The 19,217-nt window shown below is 30.9% G+C and overlaps 2 protein-coding genes across 4 annotated transcripts; one reads left to right on the forward strand and one right to left on the reverse strand.

Annotated features, from left to right (window-relative positions):
* Positions 1-16: 16 nt before the first annotated feature.
* LOC148612283 (uncharacterized) lies at positions 17-14,264 on the reverse strand. 3 transcript variants are annotated; one of them, XM_088593580.1, is made up of 2 exons: positions 14,111-14,264; positions 17-9,378 (listed from the first exon to the last, which is right to left on the reverse strand). In XM_088593580.1, exon 2 carries the CDS (start codon positions 9,352-9,354, stop codon positions 8,116-8,118), a length of 1,239 nt encoding a protein of 412 aa, XP_088449706.1. In that variant the 5' UTR covers positions 9,355-9,378; positions 14,111-14,264; the 3' UTR covers positions 17-8,115. The 3 variants fall into 3 exon arrangements, with proteins under 3 accessions (XP_088449706.1, XP_088449705.1, XP_088449704.1); XM_088593579.1 differs by having other exon boundaries at positions 14,070-14,262; XM_088593578.1 differs by having other exon boundaries at positions 14,065-14,262.
* A 212-nt stretch (positions 14,265-14,476) lies between these two features.
* Positions 14,477-19,001, forward strand: LOC148612284 (cytochrome c oxidase assembly factor 3 homolog, mitochondrial-like). Its single transcript, XM_088593581.1, has 2 exons — positions 14,477-14,802; positions 18,080-19,001. The coding sequence occupies exons 1-2, from the start codon at positions 14,589-14,591 to the stop codon at positions 18,163-18,165; spliced, it is 300 nt and encodes a 99-aa protein (XP_088449707.1). The 5' UTR covers positions 14,477-14,588; the 3' UTR covers positions 18,166-19,001.
* Positions 19,002-19,217: the final 216 nt, after the last annotated feature.

Here is a 19,217-nt window from a genome sequence, read left to right on the forward strand (position 1 = left end):
AAATCACTAAGAAATATTTTTGAAACAAAGTATTTTATTTATTAGTAAAACATTGTTATAAATATTGCAACATCTATGTAATTACAAAATATCAATAATAGAAGAATTATCACATCTGTCAGAGAGAGCATTTTCCAATTAAACACCATCTTTGCAAAAAAATACATTTCAACGATGATTTTCAAGATTAATCAAAATTATCGTTAGTTTTTGGCTTGTAGTAACTGGTGGCGTGAAACATTGGAAGAAAAAAAATATATTTATCATTTTCTATTAAAAAGTAAATATCAAAATCTACTTATTAGTAGAAAATGATAAAATTAGATATCATAAAAATATAAAAATCTTTAAATTAAATTATCATGGTTTCTTTAAAGAGGTGATCACAGACTCTGACATTTACAGTATAACATAGTACCAGTAATTAAAGTACATGTAAGTAAATGATATATTTCACCAGATTTTTCCAGACACATTTAAAGATTACGTGTTCCAGCTAATGTTCATTTAAAAGTTGACATTCAACTAACACAATTTTCATAACGTCTATTGTTAAACAATTGTGAAATTTAAGATTGTATTGCAACTAATAATTCTCCAAAGTTTGAAGGAAATCTGTAAAAAAAATATAGGATCTACACAGGGAACACGCCTAAATAATTTTTTTACTAAGTCTCCCTTCCAAAAAAATGGTCCCCCTTGACCAATTTTTATGAAAATTTATCCCATCCAAGATTTCATTAGTACTAAAAATTCATCATAGTTTGAAGGAAATGTGTCAAAAATGGAGGTGCTTTCCAAGTTGTGAGAACAGACGAATGGACAGAGAGATGGATCAAAAGCATTAAACCCCTGCAACTTTATTGCATGGGGTGTAATAAGATCAGTTCAGAAATATTCATGCAAATCAAAGAAATGATCTATAAACTTCCCTACAGCCACCATATTGGACAATATGTACAAAAACATATACAAAGCTATTATTGTAAATATTTTCTATAACCTGCAACATCTTGAAATGCACCTTTAGCTATATAATCAAATATATGCACAAAACATTCAAGTATTTTCTTGATGTTGTACTACATTTAAATGCACCTATAGCTCTCACATTTCACCTGCTAACAACAAGCTTCAAAAGGAAAATTTAAAATGTAAATTGTCAAAATAAAAAGATATCTTTAAATAGTAGTAATATAAAACGGTGCAAAAGGTAGGGACTTGAATAATAATAGTATTTTATAGACAGTAAGTCTCAAGGTAGAGGTACGAATAAGCTATGTACAATTACTTTTTAGACCTATGTAAATCATTTTACCCAGAAATACTAAATATAAATCAAGATTTTAACTTTCATGAGTTCATATTCCAATTCTAACAATATATATCAGACAATGCAAATATATAAGTGTGCCTTCTCGTAGGATTTCGATAGCCCCAACCAAAAGTCAACAAAAATATTTCTCTTTTTTTTTCAATTAAAACATGGTCGCTACACACTTAAATGCAACACATACGTAAACTATGAAATACCAAATAGCGAAAAGAAAACTTGTAACTGTAGTAAAACAAAGCATTGTCATCCATTTTTGTTCCACTCGTTAAACCACATCAAATTTGCTTACCAATAAAAATCAATTAATATTTAAAGGATTCTAGATAAAAAATCTAATGGAATGTTAAAGCAGCATATATCACAAAGCAGTTTCTCAATGACCATCTTACAGTCACTTCTATAATAAACAAGCAACGACTGATGTAAATTTGATAAAATAATACAGAACAAGTATAAAAAACTTTTCACTTTATAGGCAGATACAGGAAGGGGGGACCAAAACAAAATCCTCCAAAACAGTGGTAGATCCAGAGGGTTGGCATCCCCCCTTTTTATTTGAAAATTTGTCATTTTCATGCATATAATTGACAAAAAACAGCAAATAATGTCCTCACCCCCCTTTTTCTGATGAATCCCGGTTGGCACCCATCCATAGCAAAGTGCCTGGATCTGTCCCTGCAAAAACCCTCAAGGGCATACTAAGCCATGAAATTTTAACTTTATTTTAAATAGAATTGAACAAGGATACATAAACAGCAAGGGATGCTTAAATTCATCAAAGACCTCATCAACATTGGACACATTTAAAAAATAAATTTTCAGAACATTTCAACTATTTTTTCAAACTTTCACTATGGTTAATAATCTGAAAAGTACTGTTAATGCTAATAATACACCATGCACCAATATCATGGATATCTTGAATGTATTTCAAAATACCTAAAGCATAAAAAAACACTTTTGTGCAAAAGCCTTAAAATGCATGTGGACGTGCAGAAATGAACTGATATATATTGAATACAGTAAAACTTGTCTAAACTGAATCCTGAATATTCTAAAAACCTGTCTTAACCAGAAACTATTTCAGTACCAGTCAACATTTCTGTATTCAGATTTGCACTTTTTAGAAAATCATACATTTATCTCCCACTAAATCAACCAAATCATAGCAAATCAAGAACAATAACTCTTGCAAAGTTCCAATTTCATATAAAATGTATATAATTTTCATCTCAAAAGCACAATTAAATAGTAAACTAAGACTGGTTATGTGATCAGTTACTGTTTCTGAACTAGAAATAAAACTGAATTCAGTAGGTTTTTGACATGCATGAATCACCTTCTGCCTGATTTTTAGAAAGACTGCTACTTAAAGTCCTTTCATATTAATTCAAGTGTATTTTAAAACTTGGTAAATCATACACCTGTCTAAACCAAATGAACCAAATTTTATGGACTAAAAAGGATCTAGTTTAGACATATTTTACTATATATAAATTCTTTGCGATATGTCTCTAATCTAAGCAAGTGATAATATATATAACAGCATGACTTCATAACCACCAAACAGTGACTAATTATCCATGAGCAGTTTCCTGTCATTTCTATATTTCCTGAGTTTATACAATTTTCATGGGAGAAACAGATTCACCATTGACCAAATCTTAAATTAAAATGTTTCTTAATTTCTTAAAGTAAAATTTTACTTTTACTTGCTTGGTAAAGCCCAAATGCTAAAAATCTAAACTCTTTTGAATGGAAAACTAATTTAAACCATCCCTACCAGAAGGAAATTTCATATTCCTACAATTATGAATTTATCATTATTTATTTAAAATGCATCCTCTTGAGCCACTTTACTTAAGAATTATTTAGTGCGACTATCAAAAAAAAAAAGGAAAGTTCAAAACCAATTTGCATTTTGAAACTACACATACAAGAGTCCATGTGGACAGATTGAAAGTGGTATACAATAAGAGATTTATATACGAAGACTGTAATGGCATGTCAACGCACCTTTATAGAACACAAAACTAATTCATACCATGCAGTATAGTATCAAAACTTGTCAGTGTGTAAAATATGACAGATCCTATGTAAAATGTCTTCCCTTTCTATATAGGAAATATTGTTTTGAATACAGTCTAATACTCTATTTACAGTATAACATTGAGCAAAGCCACGAATCCATATAAAAAATTATTATCAAAGTGTTATGGGACATTTATATGGCAAGTACCTATATGGAACTGGTAAAACATTGGTCTTGCTTATTAGAAAATGGGCAATCAAAAATTCACTCATTCCTATTCTATATTCTTGAGGCACAAGGCTATGTGTATTACAAATGCTGATTTTGGTTCTAGAAAAAATAATTATTCAGCAAAGTTAAAAAATACTGATATACCCGTTACTTAACACCTAATACAAACTTAAGCCTTCTCCAGGAATTTTATTATTTGGCTGTTTTTAGTGATTATTTGATAACTACACCAAATATTCAATGATTATTTTAAAAATATTTGAATATTATAGACAGTCTTTGATTACTATAGGAAATATTTTCTGATTACATGACCAAATATTAAATGATTATGTGATCACATTAGCAAAACATTGGCAATGACAGGATTACTGGCATGTAAACCCTCATTATGGGCCTCAAATGTTGACAGAAGTTCACCCACATGAAAATTAAGTACCAATCCACATAAAACTCAGGTTCTGCCAATTTTGGGGACTACATACACCAAATCTTTACTGGACTATAGTCATTTTGCATATAGTTCTGTACTTTATAGAAACCATAAATTTATTTTCCAGAATAATCAGCCAAATCAAGAATGATAACTCTTGCAAAATGCTAAGGTATCACTAACCACTTCTAATGTTTCCATTACTTTATATGTTAATCAAGTAATTTTCAATGTTTCACTGAATTCCCAGGACAAATGACACCTTAAAGTTGCATACCATTGCAAAGCGTGGAAAATAAGGCTCTCGAAATCATTAATCTAATGGTACGATGTCCGTTGAAATTCTTCACAAATTTACTTGAATAATAAATACTGAAAATCAACATTTTTACCTTTTCTGCTAACTGACAGCATGGAGGCAAATTACTCACACACGTAAACAATATTCATACACTTTTTTAGTAAATTACATATATGATTTTAAAGTACACATTCTCAGCTTTATTTTAACTACTTTTAATCAGAATACACACAAATAATGTACTTACAATGCATAGGTCAAGGTTCACTGTGTTTTTGGTACTACACAAGGGGTGGCCATTTGACCCAGAAGTGATTAGTGAGACCTAACTTCATACACAATCTGTATAACTTTTATCTCAAAATTGCAAGAACTGAATGACAAACAAGCACTGGTAACTGTTTCTGAATTAAAAATATAAGTGATTTTGGTTGCTTTTTGACATGCATTCTTCTATTAAGTCAGCTAATTGACTCCGCATGGATATGGTTTTATATACGTGTAAATGTAATAAATGAAGATAACAACAATAACATACACTTTATGTACAAAATATAAATAATATGTATAAATTTACCCTGTGTAATTATTGCTTGAGAATATAAGTTATCAACAAGCTGACTATAACTAGTGAGAAAATGGGGGGGGGGGGGGGGAGGGGCTTACAAAAAAAACCAGAGTGACTAGTTTGATAAAATTGCTCATAGAATAGAATACATACATTTACAAGAGGTTGCATGAGATTAACAAGAATTTCAAGTTCAAAATGTTCCATGTACAGCTACATGTAAAAATCATGTACTGTAATTTTAAAATTCATTGCATGAACATGTACAGGGGCGTAGCTAGACCTGTTTTAGTTGTACGCAAAATTACGGCGAGGGGTCTTGGGGGAGGGTCACTCAAAGCCCCCAGTGAGTCCAGCAAGGCAAAGCCCTGAGGGAAACTCCTGAATTTTAACGATTTTGGAGCCAGATTTTCAGAGCCCATACTACGTTCATGGTATGCATATGTGATAAATAACCTTTATTTCATCTTTAAAATGAGAGTTTTTATTTTTGTTACTTTTTCCTAAAGTACGCAACTGCGTATTTGCATATAGGCAGCTACACCCCTGATGTATTGCAATTCTAGTACACAATTATATTTTTTGCAAAATCAATGAATACATGAATACGAGTATGATAAAAAAAAAAATATGAAAATTTTAATCATTGTAGCTACATCCAAGTTGTACATGTACTGTCCACAATTACAAAACATGGCAATCAGTTCTGATTTTGCATGTCAATGATGTCATGTCATGATCATTTTATCAAAACCACAGAGATATCTCAATTTTTTTAATACGAAATTTTAATAGAATTGGTTATAGAGTGATACATTCAATTTTTCTTTCATCATTGGCAATAGAGTTAATATTTTCTTTAGAAAAGTGCAACAAATTTGTGAGAAAGGGAAATATTTTAACAACAGTAATATCATATTAATTGAGTGCCATAATAAATAATCAAAGTAACAAGGACCTTAGCAACAGTATCCAACAGTATCCAACGGTATCCAACAGTATGCAACAGTATCCAACAGTATCCAACAGTTGAACACAAGTTTTTTTTTACTTTAGCTGAATTAATCTACTGGTATATAATACAACAGGAAATCAAGAATACCAGTACACATGTACATGTAACTTTGCACATACAGAATTGGTTTCCATACACCTATACACTTCATGAAAAGAAGAAGCCAATTCCTTTCCCAATATTAGTTTTCAATTCTAAAATATTCAAATGAAGTAATAACAATACATTAAAATATATCATGTACCCGTTTTATACATTACATGAACAATATTGAGTGTGAGTATACATCAATATTAAAAAGCACCACCTATAAATAAAAGCAGTCATTGTATAAATGTTTGCAGTCTTCAACAGTACAAGCAGTTATTGTATAAATGTTTCCTGTCTTCAACAATTCAAGCAGTCTTCGTTAAAGTTTTTGCAGCCTGCAACAGCCAATGCAGCTATTGTTTGAGTAGCACTCCAGCTAACAATCATGCAAAATGTGATATATGGTTAAAAAGCCGACATATTTTTTATTTTTGATATTTTGTTTAAAATGAGTAAACAGAAAATAACATGTGGATTTTCATGGAACCCTTGTTCATAAGAGATATAAATTTTAAAGAAAGTACTGAAGAATTCAAAATTAAGGGAGATATCCCTGTAAATGAGACTAAAATACAGAAACCATGGGATTTTAAATATCAATTATCTCCTAAAAGCAGACAGATTGGAATGAATGAATATACATTTCATCATATAGACCTATAAAGTAACTTAATAACAATAATGAAAATGTGTAGCATTTTTGGGGTTGTATCATATATTACAGAATTTGCATGATTCTTACAAAGACTGATACAGTCTTTAACAGTACATCAAGTTAAAATTTCAAGATTCAGCCAAAAATTGTATGAGAATTTTTTTAAAAGTAAAAACACCCAATGCTTCATACTGTATATGTGATAATGGTAGAAAGGTCCTGTGGTCTAAGTGACGGATGCCATGAACATTTTTAAGAAAAGTCAAAATCACAACAATGAACCTGGTGTTTTCCATTAAAAAAAATAACATTAGTAGTACATAAATTCTTTTCTCACGATAATAAGCCACAAGATATTTGAATTCAAAATCCAATGAAAAAAAAATAAACATGTTAGCCAAAGACAAAATTTAAGATTTCATTAAAATACTAGTAAATTTAGCAAAACATGAAACTATCATATACATTTTCAAGGTAAAAGGCTAAGTACATGCATTATGTATTGTAGAAACATAACATAATTTATTCTACATGTAATTGTCATGAAAGTGATATCTTGAGTATTTTAATATCATAATATAAATAACTTGTTATAGTAAAATGGTTCAAGCTGTATATTATGACTAATATATTTTGGGTACACGTAATTTCCATAAATAATACATGTACCTCAAGTGAAAGTTAACTTATAAGTACATGCAGCAAGGCAATGTTTAAAAAAGAAAGTTAAAATACAAACTACATGTACTAATGTATATACTACATGTATATACATGTACAAAATATACATGTATGTACCAAAAAACCTGTATAATCCAACACCCAGGAAGCCAAAATCATGTTGTCTGTGCCTTTAGTCACTAGCATTATGCCTGAGTCCAGTAACTGATTTGGGCTTAAGGAAAACTTAGTGGAAATTTGATAAATCACCAAATGAAAGTTCTTGAAATTCACAATTCAGGCTATATATGTAGCTAAAATTTTTGGCACAGACTGAACTTGTATGCAGTAATCAGTGATATATTTCTGAAAGTCGTTTGCGTAAAATTATTTATTTCTATATTACATAATAACTCACAATGATTTGGAGACTTAGGACTTTATGCAAAATATATTTTGTAACCAATTTAAGTACTTTTGACTCCCATAAAATTATTAACAGAACTTTTATTTGTTTTCAATCTGTGTGTACCAACAATCTGTTTTGACCAAAACTATCTGGTCCCTAGTTGTGTTGGATGAGACATGTTCCAATGTTCTATGGACTGTAAATCCACTTACTTTTGCAAGTGATTATTTTCATGTATTTTTTTAATTACGGTATACATGTTTCAGACAGTCTAAGTGATACAATTTAGGTTTGTGTAAGAATAAATAGGTTTACAGTATTTTAACATAATTTTTTAAAATTATGTTTTCCACTAGCACTTAAAGAATGAATCACCTGGAGTTTTTCAGACTTCACAAATTTTCTGTGGTTTAGCCTGAACATAGTACATCAGCTGGGCTGGGAGGGGCAGTTTGTCAACGTCTCTATAGCTCACTAAGTGTAGTATTGTCCTCCTACACAAGTACTGCAGATTCAGTCGAACAACTGGAAGTTTTTGAGTAATTACCCTCCTGTTGTAAGCATGGTTTTTCATAACAGCAATTGTTGCTTCACTTGGTGAAAAATGTGGAAAGACTTGTAAATTGATAACTTCACTTGCAGGCCAATAGCACCCCCGGACATCTATTTTTAGCAAAAGTTCAAAGTTTGAGTAACTGACTACTGCAACAACATTTGTACGATATTCTTTGTTATAAAGTGGATGAACACATCTAACAACAATATAATCACCCATGGGACTGGACTTAATCTGTTGAATAGAAGCAGGCACATGCAAGCTCCCACTCTTCCTCACAATATTCCAATCTCCAACTGACCTCAGTTCAATTTCCTTGTTAAAAGCTGTCAGTGCAAAGTCATCACCAGCCAGTGAATTAAATGTAACAACATGAGCCCTAAGAGTTGGCGGAATTGCCATTATCACAAGCTTTTCAGCCTGTGGCATCAAAGTTATGTTCTCAATCATGTAGTTGTCTGGCAATGACACATATCGAGTCAGGTTATCTGGTCTTATCAAGAGTCGCCGTTTGTTAGGTGAAATGTAACACTCGTACCATCTCTTACAGTGGTAGAACACGACAAAATGGCCAATGACTTGTTTAGCTTCAACATCAATGACATAGAATCGTGGTGAAAGATGATACCTATTAGTGTTCATTTGAAGCACAGCCATGGTGTCATGGTAACTGATTATACTACATTCCCGCCTATTTCTGTTATGGCGGCTATGAAGCCAATAGGGATCTTCAAGACCAGTCAGAGGAATCCTGGGAAGTTTTATAGTAGAAAGTTTCCATTTTTGTTTCTCAATCAAAGTGAGTTCAGACTTTGATTTCAAAGAAGCAATAAGCAATCTGCCATCATAAGTGTCTGGTTTCACTAAGACGCCATGTCTTTTCCTTGATTCTCTACATGTTGTAAAATCAGCAAAGTCTGTAAACCCAGCTATGTTTTTGTAATGTTTAGCCCACTTGTTGTATGATGTCTGAGTTGACCATCCTGGTGGAACAGACAATAGTTTTGACCAGTAGCTGTGCCTGCTTACACATAGCTCCTGCTTCTGACTGCTACTGTTATTGCCCATTATCCACGATCAGGAACCACCATCCTACAATATACACCTTACATAATTATGACCATGTACACATACATGTGTGTATTAAGTACCAGTCTTTATAAAAATCAGGCAGGAAGCAATTCATGCATGTCATAAACCCACCGAATTTCTACTTCAGAAACAAATATTGATCAGATAATCAGTCTCAAGAATTTCATCTGGTTGTTATACTTTTGAGAAAAAAAAATTATATAAATTGTACATGAAATTGCCACTTGGCAAAAGTTATCTTTTTTATTTGGTTTGATTTGGTTCATTAAAGTGAAAGATAATGTATGATTTTCTCAAAAGAACAGATCTGAATACAGAAAGGACTATCGTTGCATGAAAATGTAGCATATGTAAACCTGAAAATTGTTGTGTGTTCGGTGGGTATTTCTACACCATGAATCACCTCTACCATAGGCAGTGCCTGAATTTTAGATGGACTGGTACATAATTATATTACTATATAACAATGTAAATGGACAATATACATATACATTATATGTATTGAGAGAAACATTCTTACTTCAACAGTGTCTTTTGAAAAATGACATAAAAACTTGAGTACATTATTTCAGCTGAAAAAAAAAAGATTAAATGAAACACACACCTTTCTTAATGTAACCATACGTTTTATGCACTGTAATGGGAGAACTGAAGGTACATGTACACATGTACAAAATAAATGAGCAGGCAGATGTGTTTTATTTTACACTTTATGGTTCTGTAATAAATCCTTCCACTTCATTCCATCACTTGAATGGGTTAAAGAATTAACCCTCTGTGGGCAAAATGCTGAACCTGAGATTTTGTATGTCAAATCTGGCCTTTGATCCTGTTCATGCCCTAATTTGTGTGTAGCAAAACAGTTGTCAATGCCTTTCTGTATGTGTCTGCACCATTCAGAGTCAGCTAAAGGTCATTAACTTCATTACTTGCCTGATAGTAATCTAATTTACCTTAAATACAAATTGTTTAAAATTCACCTGAAATTACTTATTATACAATTCAAGTTTTTAAAAGCAGTTTGATCTGAGCAGAAGCCCTAAGATTGTGGGGATGGAGGACAGGAGACAACCTGTTATATTATAAATTTGACCCATCCAATCCCAGTGTGAAATCTATAGTCAGCACCACAGAGCAGTGTGAGCTCTTGATACTGTTATAACACACATCTTACTTTCCCATTATTAGTTTCCTAATATATCAATGAAAAAAGTCACGTCCATGAAGTAATACAAGTGACTGTCCTTATGGAGAAAATTGAACATTTTCTTCAGCTAAACAAATAATAATGTTTGATTAAAGATCAAATCTCAGTAAAATTAGTTATTTCTTTTCTGATAGTGTTGAGGTCTTCTCTATTTTGTTTTCTATAAATAAAAGTAACAAATATGGTTTTAAAGTTTGGGAAATGAATGTACGTATCTTTCTCCGCTGTTCTGTTCTACCGGCTGTTCAAGAACTTAACCTGCCTCAGAAAAAATACAGCTTTGATTGTATTATCCAAATCGAAACATAGCTTTTCAAAGATAGGAAAGGCATTCATTCTTCATCAAACAGACTGTCAATTGCATCTAAAATCTTTAACGTGCATTTGTTTATATATCCTAGGTTTAATATGTGTAAAATATTCCTGCCTTAAAGCTTCTATAGGGAACTGATAAATTAACCAGGAAATGTACACATTATGAAATATTGCTGGATCTGCCCATGCAGTCAAATGAAATTTCGAATATAATGGTGAAACTCACAGTGCTGGCTTTTATAGGCAATGTTTACTCCATATGATATTATGTACATTGTATGTTTTAAGAAGTTCAATTAATCTAATTAGCCAAGTAGATGACATTCTTGGAGAAAACATTCAACACAGCTAAAAATCATACATGAATAAATTTACATTTGATCAAAATCATCTAGAAATAGTGAAATCATACAGCTATTTAGGAATTAGAATAAAGTACAAAAAACGGTATACTGGTAATTTAAACACTGCTATGACAGATTGGACAAAAATGAGTGTTTTCTAATATTAAAAAATGATTTTTTTTAATATTTCAAGTTTGATTTCTAATATTAACAAACTCCTTTTTAAATATTAAAAAAATCATATTTTAATACTAACAATTCAACTGAATTACTAACATAAATAAACGATTTTTTTAATATTAGAAAATGGACTTTTTGTATTCAATTACAATTATTTAATAATAGAAAATAATTTTGTAATATAAAAAAAATGTGACTGATTTTGCAATATTGCAAAGTGATTTTTAATATTAGAAATTCATTTTCTAATATAACAAATTCTTTTTCTAATATAACAAATTCTTTTTCTAATATTACAAATTCAATTTACTAAATCAGGAATTTGTAATACATGTATCAGAAAATGAATTTTAAATATTACAAAATAAATTTCTAATATTAAAATATTTTCTGATATAAAAAAAAATATTTTGTCATATCAAAAAGTATGTTTTCTTATATTACAAAATAAGTGTTTTCAATTATTAAAAAATGATTTTTTTAATATTACAAATTTGATTTCTATTATTACAAAACCCTTTTTAATATTAAAAAATCATTTTTTGATATCAAAAATTCAATTGAATTTCTAATATTAAAAAACACTAAAAATTCAATTGAATTTCTAATACATGTATTAAAAAACGATTTTTTTAATATTAGAAATCGATTTTCTAATATTAAAAAATGATTTGTTGTATTCAGTTGCGATTTTTTAATATTAGAAAATCATTTTGTGTTTTTAAAAATTGACTGATTTTACAATATTGCAAAGTCATTTTTTAATATAAGAAGTTATTTTTTTCTATTATTATAATTCATTTTCTAATGTTACAAATTCAATTTGTAATATTACAAAATGTGTGATATTTCATAATACATGTATAACTAAATCAGGAATTTGTAATACATGTATTAGAAAATGAATTTTTAATATTAGAAAATGAATTTTTACTATTAGAAAATGAATTTTTAATATTAGAAAATGAATTTCTATTATTATAAAATATTTTTTTAATATTACAAAAATGATTTTGTAATATTTTACAAAATGATTTTGTAAAAATGTGATTTCTTATATTAAAAAATATTGATTTTTGTCCACTTTGGCTTGCCATACACTTCATCAATTTACTAATGGAAAAAGGCAAAAAAGCATGGTGTAAGATAAAGAAATCAATAGGATTGGATAATGCTTTTTCCCTCTTAGAAAAACTATTTTATACTTGAATCAACCCCATTATTATGTATGGATGTGAAATATGGGGAATTAATTTGAACTTTAAAGACACAGACCCATTTGAACATTTTCACATAAAGTTTATTAAAGAAATTTTAGGACTATACAGCAAAGCAACAAATGTTGCATGCCTTGCAGAGCTTAATAGACGCCCTTTAAAAACAAAAGTAATGATACAAGTTATCAAATATTTGGACCACATATGTAATTCATACAACACACTTGTTAATAAGACATATAACAATATCCCCCAAAATTACAAATGGGTCTCAACAATCTGGAAATGGATAAAGGAATTGGGATTTAGCTTCCTCATATTAAATACCCATAATATTAAACGAAATATATCAAATATAAAACAAAGAATACTCGATCAAGCTATTCAAAATCAATACAGCTACTTAAGAGAAAATAATAAACTCTGCTTTTATAAAAGTTTATGCCAATCAAATTGTAGACATTGCTTATGTCAATGTATGCAAATTTAAATCTGACAAATCCACAGTTTTTAAATGTAGGATTAGTGCTCACTATCTCACAATTAAGAGGGGACGCTACCAAAATATCCCCAAAAGTAACTGTATTTGCATTTCATGAAATACTTCACAAATTGAAGAAGTCCAGCCTATAATGTACCCAGACAAGTTCTCATCAACAAGATAAAAAACAAAGACAAACCTTCTCAAGAACAGAAAATAATATATCTATAACAGAAACTGTTAGATGGGTCTGCCTAAACACCACAATTTAGACCTACCTTAGTGCACTAAGACCATAAAAGTAGCAGTAAGACCAATAAGACACTTTTCACAAGATAATTATGTGAAGTAATACAATTGTCAGATTCTTAGTCTTTTGTGCAAAGTTTTCCCGGCACTTGTCAGCCATTAAACGGATAACAGACCCTGACCTGGACTCTTTGATGTCTACATTTGGGTTTAGATATTTTTATAAATTATTGGAACATTGGTATAAAACATTTAAAACCAGCCATGTGGACATCTGATAGTGCCTAGGTTTTCATAGTTTATAGATAATTTATTCATTAAAGATTTCATGTAATTTAAAATCGAAAAAGAGTATTTGAAATTAAAACATGGATGCAAGGGAAATGATAAGAAAAATGGAAAACTTCAACAATAAAAGTAAATGCATGTATTTTCATCAATTTTTAATTTTATGTTATAAAACTAGGATTAACCCAGACTAGTCCGGATTTCCCCTGACCCTGCAATCCTACTTGTTTTATTTGGATATTGATATGTTGGGATGAAGACACACTGCCTGTCAAGTTTCATGCTTACTAATTTCGGAATCTTAGCCTTAGCCAGTGGCTTTGGTGAACCAGTGAAGACAAGTGATTTTTGGTCAAGTAATAAAAACTGCATTTGTGATTAATATACAATCAAAGGTAAATTCACCTAACTGAATCTTGGGCAGTCAAGATTGATTTTGACATGGCATCACCTGGCAGAGCAAACAAAGGCAGCAAAACTAGCAGCTGAGAAACTTGAGCAGAAACACTGCTGTAAACAAGTTTACTGGTTTCTTGTCTATTGCCTTCGCTCTCCACAGACCAGTCTAAGGAAAGTGCATTTTCCTTGAAGATCAACCGCAAGAAAGACTCTGCTAGTAAAAAATTATCTGGTTTGTCTAATGACCGTAAAGGAAATTTCTAAAATTGTGAGAAAATAAAATTTCCATTTTAATTCCTTTCGTTACAAAATTTGTACCATATGTATTTTTTAAAACACAGTGTAACTTTTCTATGAAAAGTAACGCTCTGAAGCAAACAATGTTAAATTAAAAACCAAAAGACATTCTGAGATTAAAGTTGTGATAAATGAACACTTTACCTAAGGTTACTGGAGGACAAGGTTGTATAAGAAACGACCTGTAGGCTGTACATGTGAAAAAAAATAAACATTTTAAAAAGGATCAACGCATGACAATGGAAAATAAATTTGTTCCGAAACCTGGTGATACGAAAGCACCAGCTTTCGATATTGATGCAAACATAGACAAACTGTCAGACTCACAAAAATATTTCTACAAGAAATTCAAGAGAGTGAATAGAGAACGATGGGAGGTGAATCAAATATACAGAAGAAGTGGACGAAGAGTTGGTTTGGGACTGGGTTTCTTTGCACTTGGAATTTGTATCCTTTTTATTCCGTTATTATTATAATAAGATGTTAAGTGTACTTCTAAGTAAGGTTTGTCTTTTCTCTTGAGTAAGGAAACAGCTTGCAAGACAACCTTAATGCAATCATTTTGGAATTCAGTTTCTTGAGCTGTTTACTGATTTGGCCATCCACTAAGGGCTAAATCAGGAAACAGCTTTGGATAACACTGAATCCCAAAACAGATAACAGGATCATATATGGATGGAGGATTACACACATTATTATAATTACTGCCTGCTGCCTGTCTAGATAACAATTGCATTTACTGAGTCACTTTGTTAACAGTACAGTGTCAAAGCTTACTTTCAGATTTGGTTACCCACTGAATTGCTTCTTAGAGGGTAGCCAATTTAGAAATTACCACTTGGTCATGACTCATTTTGCAGGAAAGGGAACAGGCAATAAAAAGAAGTAACCTCCATTATTTGTCCAAAGATGACATAATTGTTTTGACTGTGCCTTCTCATTCAGACTGATCTTTTTGAGGATTAAGTGTTGAAGCAGTTAATTGATAATATGCTAAAGTATAAAATAACTTCAAACTACATGTATGGATTCTCAAACTGATGAACAACACTGTGATTAGGTTAGATGTTCTTTGGAGATTTTCATGTATGTCTGATGTTAAGCATAATACAACTATTTAAATCATGGATAGGATGGTTCCCCTGAAATACTCTTGTCTTCATTACTTTTTGAAGGGACTACATGTACCTTATTCTGATGCTGCTACATATGTATGTATGACCCAGTTTCATTAATACTTTACATCAGGGTCCCCTGGTAACTCATGGATTGGTAGTATATTGGAATCACCTTGTCTATCTACTTGTTCTTCTATCCATATTTCATCGCTATTATGGGGACTCCCACTGAATGGATTGATTTAAAATTTGGTATGTGGCTTTATATAGATGAGGCAAATATGTAAGTAATTGTGGTTGCTTTCCTATTTCAACTTCCTTTTTGTAGGATTGCTAAATGATTGTGGTGAGTTCGGCTATTCATTGTACCTACAGGCTACTAGAAATAAAACATGAAGACCCATCTTATCCTGTATTTTTGCAATACAGAGTTTGTCTCATTTGCTGGAATTATGGTCTTGAACTGAATGAATTAGTTCTTGGTCTATTTTTATACTTTTTAAAAGCTGTTGTAATTATCATACTATAACTAAATACAAGTATGCAAAAGTGAATTTTATCTGGGACTATCATTTGGGAATATTTTTTAAAAATTTATATGATTGATTGATTGATTGATTGTTGGGGTTTAACTTCTTAAAATTTATATAACCCCTGACTGTAAGAGATAATTTCTGACACTTTAGCATCTGTAAATTCACATGTCGGTTTAATTTGTCATTTTAGTCTAATCAGTGACTGGAAACTCTTTTTATCATTCTAACACATGGTGCATTTACAAGCATCTGTAATGATCAATGATCCATTGTTTATTTTAATGTGGTTTAGGTTGGTTAAACATGTCAAACTACGATATTAGGATTGTTTCCTTTCAAATAAAGTGCAGTTGAAAAAATCATTCAATGTAATAAAATTCCTGGCTCCGGGACCACAAAACTTGAAAAATTACTTCAGTCTGAGAAAATTCTCAACTGTTTGTTGCGTCATTAATCTCAAAGACTTTGATTGAAGTTACCATGGAAGTTAAGAAAATTCTAAGACTTAAGTATTTTTACGTCGCTAATAGCGTTAGTACGACTTCTTGCACTCATAATTTCTGTATTTAATATTCGCATATGATTTGCATTAAAGTGTAGTCATATGCCACATAATCCAGCAGATCTTCGCCGTGTTCACCACCAAAGTGTTGTAGTTCCAGATTCATACATGATAAAAATGTACCTCTTAAATATCATACACGTGTGTTCTACGTCTGTTTCTTTCTTGTATGAGAACAGGAAGTTCCATGAAATAATCAGTGAGCTTTGCACATTGCCCAGTTTCCGCTCCAGGCACTGAGGCTAGTTACAAGACTATATAGGTCATATATATTAGCACGCCCCAATATTTATGAATATTCATTGCCAGCTGCTAAATCTAGTTCATAAACTGGTTCTCAGTCAACATCATAAGCAACTCAAAGATCACTACAACGTGCCTTTTTTAAAACATATCATACACATGTCTATGCATGTTTTTTTGCTTGTATTAGAATGTGAAGTTTACATTAAAAGATAAAATGATCAGTTAGCATTGAATTTATGTAATATTACTCAGTTGCTGATTCAAACACAGGCATTCCTTACTACATTGTATTGATTATATAAAGTTCATATATATATTATCAGTACACTGATATCTATATATAGCAATTCGGGTCATAATGGCTACAAATGAGTACACAATAATATCAAGGGAACCAAAATTTCAGTGGAAGTACTTTGATTTTAGAGTATATCGCATTTGTACCATTTCGGATGTTTAAAGTATGCCAAAATCAGTGACAGTGAATATTTGACGATTAGTGACTTTGAAGACTTCAGTCTTTTATTTTACTTTTGTGGTGCCCGGGCCTGTGTACATTTGTATTTATTACTACGGAAAAGTGCTTGACTTACTTGACATAGGCCTATAGTAATTAGTTGTCTACTTTAAAAAGAGCATAGGCCACCAGCAATTGTCCTCTATCTGACATTTTTCTGGGCCCGGGGATGTACTCGTACTTACTTCAAAAATACGCAGTACAATTACAGATCATTACTGTTATCTTAATTAAAAATTTTATATATATTGCATGTGTGTATCAGGTCAAATAAAATTAGTTCGTAGACTCTCGTCCCCTCCTGTCCCCCCCCACCCCCCCCAAAAAAAAAAATTGACAAAAATGTTTTTATTTGGATGGGATGGGAATTTCAAAATCAGGATTTTTTTTTCACATCAGTTTCTAATATTGAGATACTATTACACACAAATCTTTCATTTATTGGTGACTAAAATGATGTTTCTTCTCTGAAACTGATGTTGCTAGGAACTTAGTACATACATTTGTATCTATACTTCAAAGGATAGTAAATATCTGGTAAGTAATAAAAAATAAAATCTTCCATCCCACCTCATATTTTTTTGTGAAGATTGAATGAACATCTACCATTTAAGTTTACTTGACCTAAGTGCAATTTGTGTAGCTACACATGTGCTCTGGAAGAATCAAATTTGTGTTGTTACTCCTTAGCTACACATGCTTTGGAAGAATCAAATTTGTGTTGTTACTCCTTAACCCAATGCAGATTTTTATACTATGTATGCAGTGAAACAAGAAAAATTCTTGGATGAAGATTTTAACACGTTACCTGACAATGTAAAAGAATCATAGTGAACTTTTTCAGATGAATGAAAGTGTGAATGTGATAAGTAGTTTCAAAAGAAAAATAGCTGCTCAATGGATGTGCTGATGTATGCTGAAGGAAACGATCCAGCTATGTTTTTCAAGTGTCCTGTTATTATAAACTTGTGTGTCTCCATATTATCACATCCTGTGGAAGATCTTTTCACTAGGATTTTATTAGAGTTCTAGTGCATTCTTAGCAAGATTATTTAAAAAAAAGTAGTGCTAATGGTATGAGTATAAAAGAACAAGGGAGAACTCTATCATAATTGTACTTATTTTCATTGTTGACTGTTTTTAATATTTTCGCAAGTATTTAAGTTCCAGTTATGTTGAAATAAAAGTTATTTTGTGAATCACATAGTGTGATGTATGCTAAATGTGCATAATTGTGGATACTTATTTTTGTGATTCATTGTTTTAACTGATTGCATAACTCATGAAAATAAGTACACAGCGAAAATAAATGCAAATATACATGTGGTATTATACATGTCATTTTATATCTATATACAGTCACTGCATTTACAACTACCCTTGCTTAGTTTAAAATATAGCTGTTTTATTTCATTGTAATAGAGTCCATATTTGTTGAACCATCATACATTTAAAAGATATTATCAAGGTAGATAACTAAGATTTAAAAAAAGGCTGGATGTTTTCTTGTAGTACATGTGTGATGCACAATGGTGCACTTTTGTAGACCTTAAAGGCTTTATTTTGTATGGTTAACTGCATGTGTTGAATGATTATGTATTGATGAGTGTCGATGATGCTTGTTTGATTGTTGAAGTTTATATTGTAAATAAAATGTAAGAATTTTATTGGACTGAAATTTTGCGTAAAATTAACAAAATTTTCCATCAAAAAGTGGGTTTCAACTTTCAGAACCTCCTCTTCCCCATGTCTGGATTCATCACTATCTTTGAATATATTAACAAAATTATATAAAACAGAAATAATGTGTAACCAAAGTATCAATACAGTATTGAATGAACTGGATGATTTTCATTATCAACTTTTTTAAACCCTTAAAAACT

This window comes from Perna viridis, chromosome 7 (genome assembly GCF_037379345.1).
Source record: "Perna viridis isolate PV_CMFRI_1.1 ecotype Kerala chromosome 7, ASM3737934v1, whole genome shotgun sequence".
NCBI classification, from domain to species: domain Eukaryota; kingdom Metazoa; phylum Mollusca; class Bivalvia; order Mytilida; family Mytilidae; genus Perna; species Perna viridis.